The sequence below is a fragment of the Erythranthe guttata genome, chromosome 7 (genome assembly GCF_056151865.1).
Source record: "Erythranthe guttata isolate IM_541 chromosome 7, IM_541, whole genome shotgun sequence".
Lineage (NCBI taxonomy): Eukaryota > Viridiplantae > Streptophyta > Magnoliopsida > Lamiales > Phrymaceae > Erythranthe > Erythranthe guttata.
The window spans coordinates 13,506,140-13,523,187 of NC_142539.1; the positions used below are offsets into that span (position 1 = coordinate 13,506,140).

General features: G+C 32.8%; 1 protein-coding gene and 1 non-coding gene across 2 annotated transcripts; both read left to right on the plus strand.

Moving 5' to 3' along the window:
• Positions 1-880: 880 nt before the first annotated feature.
• TRNAM-CAU (transfer RNA methionine (anticodon CAU)) lies at positions 881-954 on the plus strand. Its single transcript has one exon. It is a non-coding gene; the product is annotated as a tRNA-Met (tRNA).
• A 6,283-nt stretch (positions 955-7,237) lies between these two features.
• Positions 7,238-10,883, plus strand: LOC148769750 (uncharacterized). The gene is made up of 7 exons (XM_088820328.1): positions 7,238-7,270; positions 7,398-7,482; positions 9,030-9,162; positions 9,308-9,465; positions 9,866-10,139; positions 10,442-10,608; positions 10,711-10,883. Exons 1-7 carry the CDS (start codon positions 7,238-7,240, stop codon positions 10,881-10,883), a joined length of 1,023 nt encoding a protein of 340 aa, XP_088676454.1.
• The last annotated feature ends 6,165 nt before the right edge of the window (positions 10,884-17,048 follow it).

Sequence of the window (17,048 nt, forward strand, 5' to 3'; positions counted from 1 at the left end):
ATGTGATATATGTATGCCTACGACACCACATGCAATTGACACACTCATCCGGTGAAAACTACTCGAAGGTTCTTATACTTACCGTATAATTATCAAAATAGCTCTGTCGAGTCAATCCCAATAATCACAGATAAAGCACATAAATTGATCAAGTTCATGCACTAACAGTCATAACAAGTATAAGAAATAATCATAAAATCATAATTGCGTAATCTCAAGAAAACGGGTTCACCATCCCCACATAGGGTTCCAACAAAATCCTAGATTAAAAGCTTAGCTACTCGAAATTCTTATGATAAACAAAATAGAATAAATAAAATAAATAAGAAAAACTATGCTTGAGTCTTCGTTGATCTTCGTTCTTCGCGTTTTGGGTGTAAAATTTCGTGCTTATGGTGTAGAGACTTGTTGCTTTTATAGGCTTTTCTTGATAAGGAAGTAGTGGAAACCTAATAGGAATCAATTTCCGCCACTTTCCTCCATCAGGATTTGTTCGTCGATTTGTGCCATGTTGGAGTCCGAATGTTGGAATATTGTGTAAATAAGAATTGTAGCCCTTGAAATTAGCATTCCAATGCCGTAAAAATCACCTAATTCGGAGTTCGTATGAGAGAGATATGGTCGAAATGGTGGACAATGTCAAAGCTGTGGCGAGATTCCTTCTTCCAATTTGATTTGTTTCCTTATTTGCTACTTTTTCCTTTATTTTTGATCATTTTTCCTTCATGGAAACCTAATTCTCGTTTTTCACCTATAAAACAAAAAATCAATCAATTAAAGCACAAATATAATTAAATCTAAACAAAAGATCCACGTAAAGTAAACGTATTGAGTGTAATATCTACACTCAACATTCACCATGTACGAGGATCCCCGCTAAGCATCCATGGCTGAATGGTTAAAGCGCCCAACTCATAATTGGCGAATTTGTAGGTTCAATTCCTACTGGATGCACGCCAATGGGCTTCGGGCAATTTGCCGAAGAAAAAACTACTCGGATAAAGGGCAGAATTAATATAGATCAAACTAACGATATTAAGCATAAAAGACATTTTGTTCTTGAGATAATTGCATTTTGATTGAGTTTTTGATATAAAGAACTAGGAAGAAAGTAAGTAATGGTCACAACGTTGTCACATATTGGTCATAAAAAGTTTATAAATCTTAGTAGTACATTCCATCACTTATTTGTCACTCATTCGGTCACTAATGGTGACGGATTTAAGCCGTCACAAAATATCCGTCACAAAAACCCTGTTTTTTGGTAGTGTAAGGTAGACAAAAAATCCTTCTTTTTCTTTGAACCCACCCAACCAAAAATGAACTCGAATTTTGGTGCAATCCCCCGGGAATTGAGACAATTGAATTTTACTAAAATAGTTTCATTAGCTCCCGAGGTATTATAAAAAAAATGAGATCGTGATATCTTTGAGGTATTTGAAAAAATAAATCTTAAGAACTAGATTAATTCGTAGATTGTGTCTCACGCATATACCTCAAAAATTAATATTCATAAACCAATAAAAAAAGAAAAACATGTTGATTTTATCCAATTTTGACAAGATAAATTCAGATACGTACCATCGTATATTATAACTCATACTTCTATGTATCCGCCTTATTCTTCGAGACAAACATCACTTTGCCATGGGAGGAGAACCGAACTATGGTGTAGTGTTGGCCGAAAACCTACACGCAAGTGCACGTATCGTACAAGTAATATAGTGGACTAAAAGTCCGGATATCGAACCCACAGGGAATATTTAATTATCTAATCCTAGACGCTAAATTCTACCAATTATTATCAAGCTCACCCTACACAGTCAAATTTTAGAGAGAATTAACTAAATTAAACTAAATTAAAAGCAAGCAAAAACAAGAAAGCAATTTAAAACGAAGATTTAATCAAGATAAGCAAGCCTAGGATTTTATTCTTCCCCTATGTGATTATTACTCCCCCAATTCCTTCAATTATGCAAGCAAATAACCCGGATTATTAACCTGAGATGCTAAAATAATCGTAACCCGCTTCCGCGTGTATTACGATTCTAATACTCTAGATTCAATTACTATATTCCTATGCAATTAATTCTAGAACACAGCATTAAGCACAAATCTCAATAATGGCTACCTAAGAGATTAACTATATTCCTATGTTAATACCACAAAGGCTCTTCTACCACAGTTCTAATTATTAACCCGATCTTCCGATTCATGCGATTAACAATACCATAAAAGCGCATAAAGTGGCCAGTTTCATGAACTTAATAAAACAAGTAGAAGAAATAATTCGGAATTAAAACTTGCATAAAATCATAGAATTGGGTTCATAAATCCCACATAGGGTTCCAAATAAAATCCTAGAAATAAGAAATTTAGCTACTCATGATTAAAGGAAAAACGCAAATAAAATAAATCATAGACGATAAATCTATGCTTGAAGTCTTCGAATTCTTCGTCTTCGTTATTGCTTTGTTGCTCTTGAAATTGCGTAAAAAGATATTCCCAATTGTGTGCTTGGCTTGGTCTTATATAGGGTGAAGAACTTGGGGAAGAAGGCAGTTTCCTTGTGCAATTAAAATCCCTTTACTGCGCAGCTTCGGAGTCTCGGACGGGGGTCCCACAAGTTGAACTAAAACTCGGACGGGGTCCGAGCTTTAAATTTTCAGAATTTTGATTTTTTCACTTTTGGCCCATATTTTCTCCAAAATTTCAATTTTGACCCCATACTTTTCCAATTCTTCAATTTGTACCTAAAATACAATAAATCAACTTTTTAAGCACCAATTATCGTTAAAACACACCAAAAGCTCAAATAAAAAGGTACGATAAAGTGTAAAAATATACACTTAACATGTAGACGCACGACTCCACCTAGGATCAGAACTGTCGTAATAAAAACAGTATTCGTCTCATTTGACAAGTTCAATGATCCGTAAATAAAGATTTAATCGAGATTTATTTAGATCTAAAAAGTGAAATTGTTTATGACTCTAAAAAATGAAGAAACAATTTTTCGATCGTGCAGATTATACGTGCTGCATGTAAATCAAATATTCCAAAGTGAAAAAAAAATAGATAAAGAAAAGGAAAATAAAGTTTTAACGGTATACAAAATTATCTATTGTGCCAACAAAATCTACCATATAAAAAAATAAGTAAAAGTAGGTACACTAAAAGGTGAACTTGATATAAAACAAACACGGAAATACGTAACTGTAGCGTCATCTCAATACAATAATGGGAGATCGTTCAATAAAGTAACCGTCTTCGTTTTATATTCTAATATATTATACAGGGAGCGGGTTAGAAACAATATATAATTATAAAAAGAAAAGGGGAGAGATTAAAAAAGCGAAATTTAGCCACAGCGTGCTCAAAATTATGTTACGTAAGAGTCTACTTCACCTCTTTTCGGATAGTATATATGTCTGAAAACATGTAGCCTGGATAAAATACATAAGTTTGTTTGCAAACTATATCAAAATAAAGCTACATGCAAATAAAGTATTAACGTAATATTTTTTTATAAAATTAATCATGTTCCTGTTTCACACTCGTTCATATCAACAGCCCCTAAGTATCTAAATCGGAAATTCGATATATGTAAACTGCAGAACGATAGCAACTAAAGCAAAAACAGAGTGAATAAATAGAACTTAGTGCTCGTTCAAACAAAGCACGGACTTTTATATCATCATTCAATCGGCACAAGAAATCAGCATATCCGAAATATAAGGCGACTTAATTCAGCATAGAATTTATAAAAGATCTGCACATAGATATTACCCCAAATAATGAGGTGGCCATATTAATACACGATCGATTGTATAATGAGGTGTTCATTGACACAAATTCTTTTTTCTTTTTTAAAGGAAAAAAAAAAATTATATTTTCTGTAATGACTCGTAAAAATCACAACTCAACACCCGCTCGCAGTATCTCGTATTTCTACATTGCATTTATAATTAAATTTTCATATGTATAACGTACCTCAGAGTCCGATGATACACATAAAGAAATCAACAAATAATTAAATTTTTAATTCGCTTTGATTTGAATGGTAGAGAGAGAGAGAGAGAGAGAGAGAGAGAGAGAGAGAGAGAGAGAGAGAGAGAGAGAGAGAGAGAGAGAGAGAGAGAGAGAGAGAGAGAGAGAGAGAGAGGAGAGTAGAAATTCGTACCTTAGAGTCCGAGATGAAAACCCATTCGTAACTTTGGGAATTCACTACATAATTTTCTTAATGGTTTGCATTGAGTTTGAGATATGAATCTTGTGATGAATTAGGGCTGTTTGATTTGGGAATTTAGGTTTAGTTTTGTACTGAAGCTACGTCGTTTTAAAGAAAAGGGGGGGGAACTCCACTTGTTTCTAATCAGGGCAAATTATGGTCAACGCCCTGAGGTAAGGTCAAATTATGAAAAAATCCCTTATATTTTAAAAATTATAACTACACCCTTCACATATGTATTCTCTTACGGAAAAACCCATTTTTCAGTAAGTAAATTTGATAGTAGACGTGTAACACAATACATATATGAGAGGTGGTTGTAATTACCTAAACATGAGAGGGTTTTTCATAATTTAACTTTACCTTAGAAGTGGCCATAATTTGCTCTTCTAATAAATCGCTTCTGTTTTCATGCTTTTGAGAATCAAACTCAAACTATATCCTTCACGATTCCTCAAGGAAAGATTGATCTTCTTTATGCATTACCCGTTTCCTACTCAAAAAAAAATCAAGATAGATGCCCGCATACGTATAACTCAATTGGTTTCAATGGTAATAAGCCAATGTAAGATTCTGGGATTGATTACCGACAGTTACAGTGTGAAAACTTCAACACCAACGAAAGTTAGTTTTCTGGGGGCATCAGGGTCAGGTTTGCTACCCTAATGAACCGTTGAGTCACCATAATCTTACATTAATCCATCAAATACACGTCGGGCCAGGGGATGGGGTTCCAGAGTGGTAAATTAGTGCAAGATTCTAGGATCGAGTACTGATAAACATAGTGTGAGAATGTCAACTTCACAAAAGATTGGTTACCTTGTGGCCACCAGGCCCAGATCGACTATCCTAACCGACCGTTAAGTCACGATATTTTACATTTCTCCATTAAAATCCTATCTGGCCAGGGGAAAGGGCCCTAGGAATAAAAACATTCGCCTTTTAGTGCAAGAAACCAAGATCGATAAGTCGGTTTCAACTATAATTATAGTTATCAATACTTTTGTCTCCCATCAATTTAATATCCTGGACTAATCTAGTAAACTGATCTATGTTCTCATCAATATCTTTGCTTAGATCCAATTTGAATCTGAAAAAAATTTCAAGTAAAAATAATTTTGAGGGCAGAGAAGTTTTAGTGTATACCTCGTCTAATTTATCCCACAGACCTTTAGCTGAATCATGCATACCTACCTTTCTAATCACAGAGTCAGAAAGATTCAATATACTGGCAGAGTAAGCAAGTTCATCAAGTTCCTTTTTCTTAGTAGCACTAGTGTCAGCAACATAAGATTTATCAAGAGCCACATAGCATCTTTGTTGAATTAACACACCTTTTATTTTTTGTTTCCAAATAGAAAAATCACCTTTACCATCAAAAGGAGCCATGGAATAAGCAGATATAGCAGCCATAGTAATTTTAGCACAAAACAAGATATTTGACCAATTTTTCACAATAGGCCACAAGAGGGCAAGAGGGATAAGTGCATATGCAACAAGTATGAAGGATAGGCAATCTTGGAGCCCCCCCCCCCCCGCGGGTTCCAGGGCACTTGCAGTCCGGTCAAGTGAGGTCGAGAATCCTTCAATATTTATATAAAAGTGAGCAGTTTATATATATGCAGCGGAAGAATAAGATTCACACAGAAGCAAGAGTGGCACACAGACCACAACAGAACACATAGAGTGGCTCACGGACAACGGCTCACATACAGTGGCTCACAGACCACATAATCTAAAAAATAAGGCAGTACCAATCCCAACAACAATTTGAAGAAATAATAATCACAGGAGAAAATTAAATCCCAGTCATAGGGGGTTTAGAGTACAATACCTTAACAAATAAATTACAGAAATAATAATAATAATAATAATAATAATAATAATAATAATAATAATAATAATAATAATAATAATAATAATAATAATAATAATAATAATAATAATAATAATAATAATAATAATAATAATAATAATAATAATAATAATAATAATAATAATAATAATAATAATAATAATAATAATAATAATAATAATAATAATAATAATAATAATAATAATAATAATAATAATAATAATAATAATAATAATAATAATAATAATAATAATAATAATAATAATAATAATAATAATAATAATAATAATAATAATAATAATAATAATAATAATAATAATAATAATAATAATAATAATAATAATAATAATAATAATAATAATAATAATAATAATAATAATAATAATAATAATAATAATAATAATAATAATAATAATAATAATAATAATAAAAAAAACAAGAACTAATCTAGGGCAGATCTGGAAATCTGACCGTTTTCAGCTCCGGTGGAGAAGATGACACAGCAACGGTTCAGTCCTCGTTTTCCCGTGTCCACGTCCGGAGTCCAGTCGGCGGCAGCCAATACACTCCAGGTGTCAAGCTCACAGATCCACGCCCAGCCGTCGTAACTTCCCCCGAGTGCTCAGATCTCAGCCTCACTCCGACTGTAGTCTCAACCCAGCACAAAACCCCATGGAATCGAACTCACACACACAGTGTTTTCCCAGATCTATTACCCTCAGTCACAAGGTCACGAAACCACTCACAACAGAGAGGTTTGAGACAAGAAGGTAGAAGATAGGAATATTTCGTTTTGCTCTTCATCTCCAAGAAGAGATGTATATATACCCATGCAGCTGCAGCAAGAAAAGAAAGAGAGTCGACCGAATCTCCGACCGCCATGGAATTCGGCGAACGATTCGACCGTCGAGAAGAGAGAGAAGAGGGGAGGCGCCTGCTAGGGTTAGGGTTTTGAGGATTAGAGAGACAGGGATGATATATATATATATATATATATATATATATATATATATATATATATATATATATATATATATATATATATATATATATATATATATATATATATATATATATAGTGTGAATGGCTGAGATCGAGAGTTATTAACGAACGGTCCAGATTGAATCTGCTTTGGGCTTTAAGTGATCTGATGGGCCGACACCAAAGGAGTGGGTTGCACAAGGTGGGTTAGCAATTTTGGGCCTGTTTATAGAATAAATATTTGGGCCCCTTTTATCTAAGAGAGATGGTTCACTCGGCTTAAGGAATGGTTGAATGCTTGATAATGTTCTATGATTGTTGCATGGTAGGCGTGGGCTAGAAGAAATAAGGAGGTTAGAAGTGAGGAAGGTATGCGTCTGGAGGATATGGTCTACTGGAGCGGTGGCTACATGAGTAACTACACGGGAGACCAGCTACTTCCAAATCCTAAATTCCACAAACAATTTCCGAATGTTTGCATTTTTTCATGTTACTCTTCCGAACCTATGAAAGAAAGAGCCAACACAAAGAATGCAATATTGAGGATTAAATTATAAACCAACTTTCAATAGAGGGACGAATATCTAATAAATTGTATAGTATATGGAAGAATATTAAATTAGCTCATGAAATTGTACAAAAAAATATATTCAAAAATTACTGTACTTGACAAAATTAGAGTCCCATTAAATTTGAAGAAAACTTAGTAATTTTAGTCCCGAATCGACAAGAACTCTTGGTGTATAAGAATTAGGGTAAATAGCATTTAACCTCCCTGTTGTTACAAGTTTTTGCAGATGACTCCCTTGTACTCGTAATATCAACACATAAGCCCCTTGTGGTTTATGGGGTAGTTTCCGTTAGTTTTTCCGTCAAACTTAACCACGTGTGTCAAACTTCAAGGGGGTCATCTGCAAAAATGAAAGCACAAGGGAGTCATCTGCAAAAAAAAAAGTACTTTAACGTTTGACACAGGCGATTAGGTTTGTCGAAAGAACTAACGGAAGTTACCCATAAACTACAAATGGGTTATGTAGTGGTATTACGAGCACAAGAGAATTATCTGCAAAAGTTTGTAACCACAGGGGGTTAAGTGCTATTTACCCTAAGAATTAATTAAACTTGATTAATTGAGTCAAAATGACAATGAATGTATTTAGAGTTTCTAAGTAATCAAAAGTGGAGATTCATGTATGTGAGTTTTATTATGCAGTAAAGTCAAGAGTCTTGTTTTGGAATTTGTAGCGATTTATTATCCTAATCAGTTGTATAAAATAAGAGGTTCAGCCATGCATTACTTTTGCAAGCAAAAAAATCAGCCGAAAATAAAAATTAAAGAGTAGAGAGTGTTGATTGAGTTGAGCTTCCAAAAATTCTTTTATTTAATTATTTTATTCCAACCTTCCAACATGTCTGCTAAACTCCCAGCTTCAGATGGTATGACAATTCTTACCCGATCCGTGTATTTTTGACTTGGTGTGTGTTTTTGTGTGTGTCTATATATATATATATATATATATATATATATATATATATATATATATATATATGGACAGAATACACTTTATCCCCTATAAAATTTTCATTTTGGCACGTTTCCCCCTAAAATTTGAGAAAAAAAATAATTCCTTCGAAATATTGTTTTGGTTGCACTTTACCCCAAAGCTAATTTTCGGTGGGCATCATGCAACAAAAATAACATTTTAAAGAGGCAATGTGTAGAAATATAGTATTTTGAAAGGGCAGAGTGGAAAAAATAACACTCAATTCCGGTTAATAAATAATAATCCATTGAAATTTTACTATGGGGACAATGTGCATCAAGTGTAACATTTTAAAGGGGGCGTTCACTTTTTTAAATTTTGAGGGGTTAAAGTGCGAAAATTAAGATTTTATAGGAGGTGACATGCAATTTGCCCTATATATTATACTGAAATTTTTTGATATATTTTTGGTGTCAGAAATCACAGCCATGGAGACAAGAGAGGTACCGCCTGCTCATTTTCTGATCAAGATCGAATCCTTCTCCTTGTTCGACAAGTATGGAATTAAGAAATACGAAACAAACGAATTTGTGGTTGGCGAATACAAGTGGTATTCTCTCTCTCTCTCTCTCTCTCTCTCTCTCTCTCTCTCTCTCTCTCTCTCTCTCTCTCTCTCTCTCTCTCTCTCTCTCTCTCTCTCTCTCTCGTAAGCCAAATAAAGTAAGAAGTAATGGAGGATGTTTGAATTTGTACAGGAAGTTAATATTCAATTTTAATGGAAAAGATAGTGATTATATATCTGTAAACTTGGCTATGGCGGACACAAGCTCTCATCCTTCAAACTGGGAAGTCAATGTTGTCTTCAGTATCTTTCTCTTTAATCAGATTTCGGGCCATTATGTGTATTCACCAGGTATATACACTAGTAGAGAAATTGCTTTTTACTTCGAAATTTTTTTGCTGCAAATAAAAGCTATTACAAAAGGTACATTTTACGATGCTACAATCTAGGAGTCCTAGTAAATACTAGGATTTATCGTAGCAAAGTTTATGTCACACCCCTATATGCTATGGGATTGGGACAAATTCGTAGCAAATTATTGGTAAAAGTTTTTTTACTACGAATTTGGTACTTTTTACTACGCCTTAATGATTGTAGTAAGAAGTCACTTTCTAGTAGTGATATTATCTTTATCTTTCTTTTTGTTTCTTCTTTTTTTCTTTTTCGTGTAAATTAGTTTGTTTTAGTCCTATAGAGTAGTTTCATTAAATTGTCAAGGAGTATTTTTTTTATTTATAATATTATTTGGCAGGAATAACAAGACGTTTCCAAGCAATGAAATTTGAATGGGGCCTTTCAAAATTTATTTCGAAGGAAATTATGTCTGATCCATCAAACGGATACCTAGTTAATGATACGTGTGTGTTTGGTGCTGAGGTTTTCGTTATCGAAAGACAAGCGGCCGTTGAATGTTTATCTTTGGAGAATGTCGATATTCGTTACAAGCATGATTTGGAGATTTCAGATTTCTCCAAATTGGAAGAAACATGGAATTCTGCAGATTTTATTGCTGGAGGCCAGAAATGGTAACATTTTTTAGTATTATTAATTAGAGTTTATTGCAATTAGTACCCCTGCGTTATATCGAATTACTGACAAATCACCTCATATTATTTTATTGACAAAAACTCCCGTGGGTTGTGTGCTAAGAAAAGTTGAATCATAAGGGGGTTCTTGACAAAAAAATAACATAAGGTAGTTTTTTTAGTAATTCGACATAGCACAGGGGTACTAATTGCAATAAACCCTTATTAACTTACAACTATTTTTATGGTATCCTTGCAAATTATATTGTTTGTTTCACACTACTTTATTTTGATAAATGTAGGAAGATTATTCTTTACCCGAAAGGAAATGGAGAGGGAAATAAAAGCCACGTTAGCATCTTTCTGTCGTATCTTGGTTCCGAAAGAGTGCAGACATGTGTTACCATATGTTTGAAAAACCAGCTGGACAATGATAAAGACACGAACAATGATAAACACATGAAAAAAAGTAAGTTATATAAATTCCGATTATTTACAATGTTTGCAAGTTTCAAAGTTAATTGGTAGCGAAAAATGCCGAAAATTAAACTTTTTTTTTTCATTTTTGCAGCTCTTAATCATTGGTTTTCACCTTACGAAACTACTTTGGGATGGCGTACATTCATCGAGCTTGCAACTATTAATGATCCTAACAAAGGATTCATTGTCAAAGACTGTTGTCTTCTAAGTATTGAAATCAACATCCAAGTTATTGCTCGCTTATCTATTAAAAAATCGGATTAAGTATTTTTTCTTTTATTGACATTGTAGATTGAAACACCATTTGTTTCACCTCATACCGAAAAACGACCAAAAAGATTTTAGTGACTATGTTTAAGGACGTGTTTTTCTAGAGTTTTTTGTCGATTAAGTTCAATGCCATAGTTTTGCATTAAGAGGGTAGCTGACGGACTAATGGTAAATAATGATAAATAACCAGAAGTGTTGAATTGTTGAAACAGTAGACTTTTTGTGAACTAAGGGGACCAAATATGAAATCAAGGTAAAACAGAAGGACGAAGAGTGCAATTTTCGCTTATATAACTTATTGTTATCTGTCAGCCCTCATTAGAAGAGATGGTATCTAGTGTTTACAATTAGAGTAGAAGTCTAGTGTTCTAGCGTTCATGAATGCACTCACAATCCACTAATTGTTCGATAAAACTGAAAAATGTCGACATAAATTTACACTTATGCAGCTTATGTGAAGGGGGAAAAAAAAGGGTTTCGATATTATCAAAAAATGAATATTCAAAGTTACGAGTCCCGAAATCGAAATCATGTAATGTTGTCACAATGTACATATAAAACGGATAAATGTCAAAGTAAAATATATCGAATAGTCATCCAGACGAATATAGTCTGCATCCCAAATGTAGATAGCCAACCAATCTAAAACGCTCGATAACATTTCAAATTATTACAAGGGCATTTTCGTTTACGGCAAAGCCCTCAGAGGTGCACTGTGGTGACTGAAGAGGAGCGGTGCTCGTTTTTCCGTTATCCAGCCTGGCATAACCGAGAGTGACCTGTATTAAAATGAACATTAGTTGGGTTACGGATACGCAAACAAATCAACGCAAGTTATACCTGCAATTGAATTAAATATATTTCAAAGAAAAATGAAAAAAAAAAAAAAAAGTAAAATCTTTTGGAAAGACATTCAAATTAATGTTGGATAATGCATTTTTTTTTTCTATTTTCTCAATTAATAGAAAATATACTGCAACATAATTAGTGATCAAATATGGCTAAAACATCAAGAAAAATAGAATTAAAATACGGTTCGAACATAAATAACAACTATTAACTGCACAGAGTTGTTGCTAAATCTGCACAATTTCCCCACTAAATGACAATATGCAAAACAAATTAATAAATAAAATAAAATGTTGTTCGTAATTTGAGCTTACCTCAGGGAGGTGGCCGTAATTTACCCAATAAAATAAAATAATGATGTTCCGTGAGATATCATTAACAACATAACAGCATAATCAAGAGAACTCAAGACATAGTACGAGAAAAAACCTAACCTGAACAGCACAACCAGCTATCAGAGGCCCAATCGTAGTACAGCAAACGAGCACATCGTGTGGTTGAAAGCCGACTTTCAAATAGTATAGATGTACAGGTCTGTTATTAAAAATTACGAAACGGCCTGTGAGGGTCGCTATGGAAAAAATACCCTGCAAGTATAACAATAAATTGCCTAAGTTGATGTATTTGTCAAAAAAAACTATATAATGTAATTGTTCTTTTAGAAATGATAAAATGTTTGAAAATTATTTGCATAGAGAAGTTACTAAATCTGCACGAATTCCCCACTAAATGACGAAATCTAATACACTGAATTGTTTATTGAATCAAGCTAAATAGCTAAAGTTAATCATATTCTGCTATATATTATTTCGGATTTCTATATCTTACAGGAAGAAACGAATACGTACTATCGACTCTACTATGTACAGAGATATGGTAAGGAAAGAATGAATTACCTCAAATACAGTTGGTGAGGAGCCGTTTATATGTATTCTAGGATTCGATATATCGCCTGATACAGTATATATACATCCCTCCACTGACAAACCTCCACCGCTCAACTGGTTACGCTCTTCGAACGAATCTCGTATCCTTTTCCCAATGTCCTAAAACCACAAAAAAAAAATATTTTCAAAAAATAAAATAAAATAAGATACCGTGTACGTTGCACAAAAGAAGATTTCTTAGGAATATCATAAATTGCACTAACGTTGCACGTTTAGGAAATTATCATAATTTTAATATCCGATCAAAATATCAGATTGTGACGGAATATAGAGATTTATTGACTCAATAAAAATAAAAAATATATGAAGACGTGACGTCAAAATCCTAGACGTTTAAAGAATGTCGTTTTAAATTTTGATCGGACGTGATTACGTCAACATGCAACCATATTTACTATATTACTAGTTTGCTAAATCGATTTACAATCTTAAGTTCTAACTTCTAATTATCTTAGTACATCATTAAATTACATAACAACATGAATTTATTTCGGATAAAGCTCAACTCTTGAATATGCTTTATCTAGACAAGCTCAATCTAGCTAGGAACGAACCCCTGACGATCTTCTAAAAATAGTTTTTTTCAAAGAAGATAAAATCATTATTTATCATTTTATCTATAATTCCTAATTGAGTGGCCAAAAGGATCTACTTAACTTCGAATTTTTTTTGCATCCTAGAAAAACAAATTCAAACTTCCGATCTGTCACGTATCTGTATACGAGTGTTACCTTTTATTGGTTTTGTGCCCTAATTTGTGACGCCTCGTCGATTTAATTATGATAAGATAGATCTATTCGGACAAAATATCGAAGAGTCAAATAAATGCAGCCGTATCGAAAAGGACTCCTATTTATTCACTTACTATAGAAGTTAGATAAAATATTCAAGTTTGAATTCAAATAAAATCAAAAGGTTTCACAATAATACAGATAATCAAATCAACACATAGAAGCAAAAGTACCCTACCTTGTATACAAAAATCAAAAATCATAAATCAAGAAAAAAAATCAAAAATCAAAAATAGAAAATAAAAAATCAGAGAAAACATAAAAAAAATAAACGAAAAGGAGACAGAAAATTAATAAAGGAATCAACTTCTCCAGTCTTTATAGTAACAATGAAAGGGGACAACTGAGCAGCAAGAGAAGTGAAGGGGTGTTTAGGAATCCTCGGTCGAGGTATAGAAGGTCGACGAACGGAGCTCGATGCATCGAATTTTGTATATTCAAGTGCCAAAATTACGGGACGCTCCTCCGCTGATGGATTTTTTTTACTCCCACGTACATGTGACATTTTAAATTTTATAGAAAATATTTCGGAAAAAATAAAAAAAAAATTGTAGATGCAAGGAAGGGCTTGAAGATGTTGAGAGAGTGAGAAATAATTGAAATGAAAACGAGGTTAAATAGATAAAGTTCTTGTCTTGGTTGACAACATATTAAGAAATTAATTACTGATTTAGCAAATACGAGAATAGAATCGAGGAATGGTTTTGCAAAATCTAGACTGAAATGGGAGGAAAGTCAAGAGATAGTTATTACGAAATCTGAAAAGATGGATTTCGTAAATAATTTCGTGTGTTTTTGAATTATTTCCATGACTAGCTACAGCATTTAAAACATTATTTGAATTATAAACAAAATAGCAAATACATAAAAGTTGGCAAATAATATAAAATTAAATGTTTTACATGATGAAAAGCAGACGAACACTAATTGAAGCTTCAATTTAATTTCGACAAACTTGTTCGAGAATAATGTGGAAACGGAGTTTTGGATGGCTAAATTAGGCATGTACACGTACATACATATATTTTATGAATCCAAAACCCTAAACGCTAAACCCTAAATACAAAACGATTACGTGCGTGTTTATATACATATTTGTGATCTTCTATTTCAAGACCCCATGCAGCATCGTCACTGAGTACTTCTCCTATAAGTTATAATAAAATTCTTCACAATTCTACCATTTATGTAATCACTAATAACTTCTTTTTACATATTATTTTTCCTTCGTTACCATTTTTATTTTCCTTTTTGACCTTGACCTTCTTTTCCTTCACTGGAAACATACATCATATTTGAAATCGGACTGCTTGAATCCAGAAAATTCATAAATTTGGGCATCATATATCAAAAATATTAATACCTAAAATCCAACAATCATATTCCTCATTAGAATCATTATTATCAGCATTATATATGATAATTATAATAAGAATTCTTCAGAGCATGCATCTAATGATTTCTTTTGGTATACATGTTTATTGTGTACTAATATAGATCATAACGAAAGTCAGTCGTTAACATTCAGTTCATCGAGTGGCCCAAAGTTTTTATCAACTAAGCCCTGAAAATTGACAAACTAAAATTAAAATTTATAAAACTCAACATTAAAGACATACTCTATGAGAATTAAAATTCAAATCCGTGATCTCTTAAACATTACAACTTACAAACGGGGTCGAGAAGCACTAGTTATTTTAACTTACAGCAGCTAACAGTTATAAATAATAAAATGAGGTGCAAGTATTAAAATAGAGTTGGTAAAACATACAACAATAATTGTACTAATTCCCACAAAAATAAAGAGACGATTTTCTATTTGGAATCTGGAAAGTGACGATGAATAAACTATTAGATACGATGAAAAGTTACAAAATAAATTCAGATACGTACCATCATATATTATAACTCATACTTCTATGTATCCGCTTTATTCTTCGAGCCAAGCAGCACTTTGCCATGGGCGGAGAATCGGACTATGGTGTAGACGTACGACTCCACTCGGGATCATAACTGTCGTAATAAAAACAGTATTAATCTTATTTGACAAGTTCAACGATCCGTAAATAAATATTTAATTGAGATTTATTTATATATAAAAAGTGAAATTGTTTACGACTCTGACAAATGAAGAAACAATTTTTCGATCGTGCAGATTATACGTGCTGCATGTAAATCAAAGATTCCAAAGTAATCATTTACATTTTATATTCTAATATATTATACAGAGCGGGTTAGAAACAATATAGTATAAAAAGAAAAAGGGGAGAAATTAAAAGCGAAACTGAGCCACAGCGTGCTCAAAATTATGTTACGTAAGAGTCTCTACTTCACATCTTTTCGGTAGCATGGATAAAATACATAAGTTTGTTTTCAAAATATATCAAAATAAAGCTACATGCCGTAAAATTTTATAAAATTAACCATGTTTCTGTTTCACACTCGTTCATATCAACGGCCCCTATGCTAACATAGTTAACCAATTATCACTTTCCTTCGGAAGTTATGTTTTGCGACAATGGAAAATCAAATGACATGCTAAGTATCTAAATCGAAAATTCAATGTATGTAAACTGCAGATTGCAGAACGTTTGCAACTAAAGCAAAAACAGAGTGAATAAATAGAAGACTGATGTACGCCAACGGATTCAAACAAAGCACGGAATTTTATATCATCATCCAATCGGCACAAGAAATCAGCATATCTGAAATATAAGGTGACTTAATTGAGCATAGATTTTATATAAGGTCTGCACATAGATATTACCCCAAATAATGAGGTATTAATATACCATCGATTGTATAATGAGGTGTTCATTGGCACAAATTCTTTTTTTTTTAATAAATTAATCTAGCCGTCAACCACAGCATCTTCGAAGCACAATCTTTCCAAATGAAATGGAAACTATTGTTTTATTTTTATTTTTAATATGAATTGTCAACCGTACCGTAGCATCTTTAAAGCACAGTCGTTTTATTTTTATTTTTTACGGTGAGGTAATTGGGGTTGATGAAAAAGGCATTTACTCGAGAATGTAGCTAGAACGTGATAAAGATATGTTTACCTTACAAAATAATTTTCCCTCGTTTATAGGAAGTCCTTTGATTAAAGTCCTCTCAGCTAAATTTGGAAGATCGACCACTTAAACTAACGGGATTGACCAAATTCACCGAATGCAGATTCTATTGCAGTTAACAACGTTGCTCATGCAAAATTCAGGGATCTGAAATCAGGTACAAATGCGGAATAAATTGTCTTAAACATCCCTATTACATTGAGAATCAAAAAGAAAAATTAAATCTTGCAAAAGTAATTAAATCTTGAGTATAAATTAAGCAATGATTTTATCTACACTGAATTCATGAACGAAAAGTACGCACTAAGTACACAGAATATACTATATACCTCACATTACAAATTAAAGACTATAGCCTAATGGATTAATTGGCACATTGCACCCTTCAAATATACACATTTGGCACATTGCACCCTCCAATTAGCATTTGATTGGCAAAATGCACCCTCGATATCAACATTGAATAAAGGGAAAAAAATAAATTATATTTTCTGT

Excerpts from the sequence above, each read along its gene's own strand:
- LOC148769750 (XM_088820328.1), top strand. The coding sequence starts at position 7,238 with ATGGGCCGACACCAAAGGAGTGGGTTGCACAAG. Across the intron at positions 9,466-9,865 it reads CCATTATGTGTATTCACCAG|GAATAACAAGACGTTTCCAA; the intron begins GTATATACACTA and ends ATTATTTGGCAG. Across the intron at positions 10,140-10,441 it reads ATTGCTGGAGGCCAGAAATG|GAAGATTATTCTTTACCCGA; the intron begins GTAACATTTTTT and ends TGATAAATGTAG.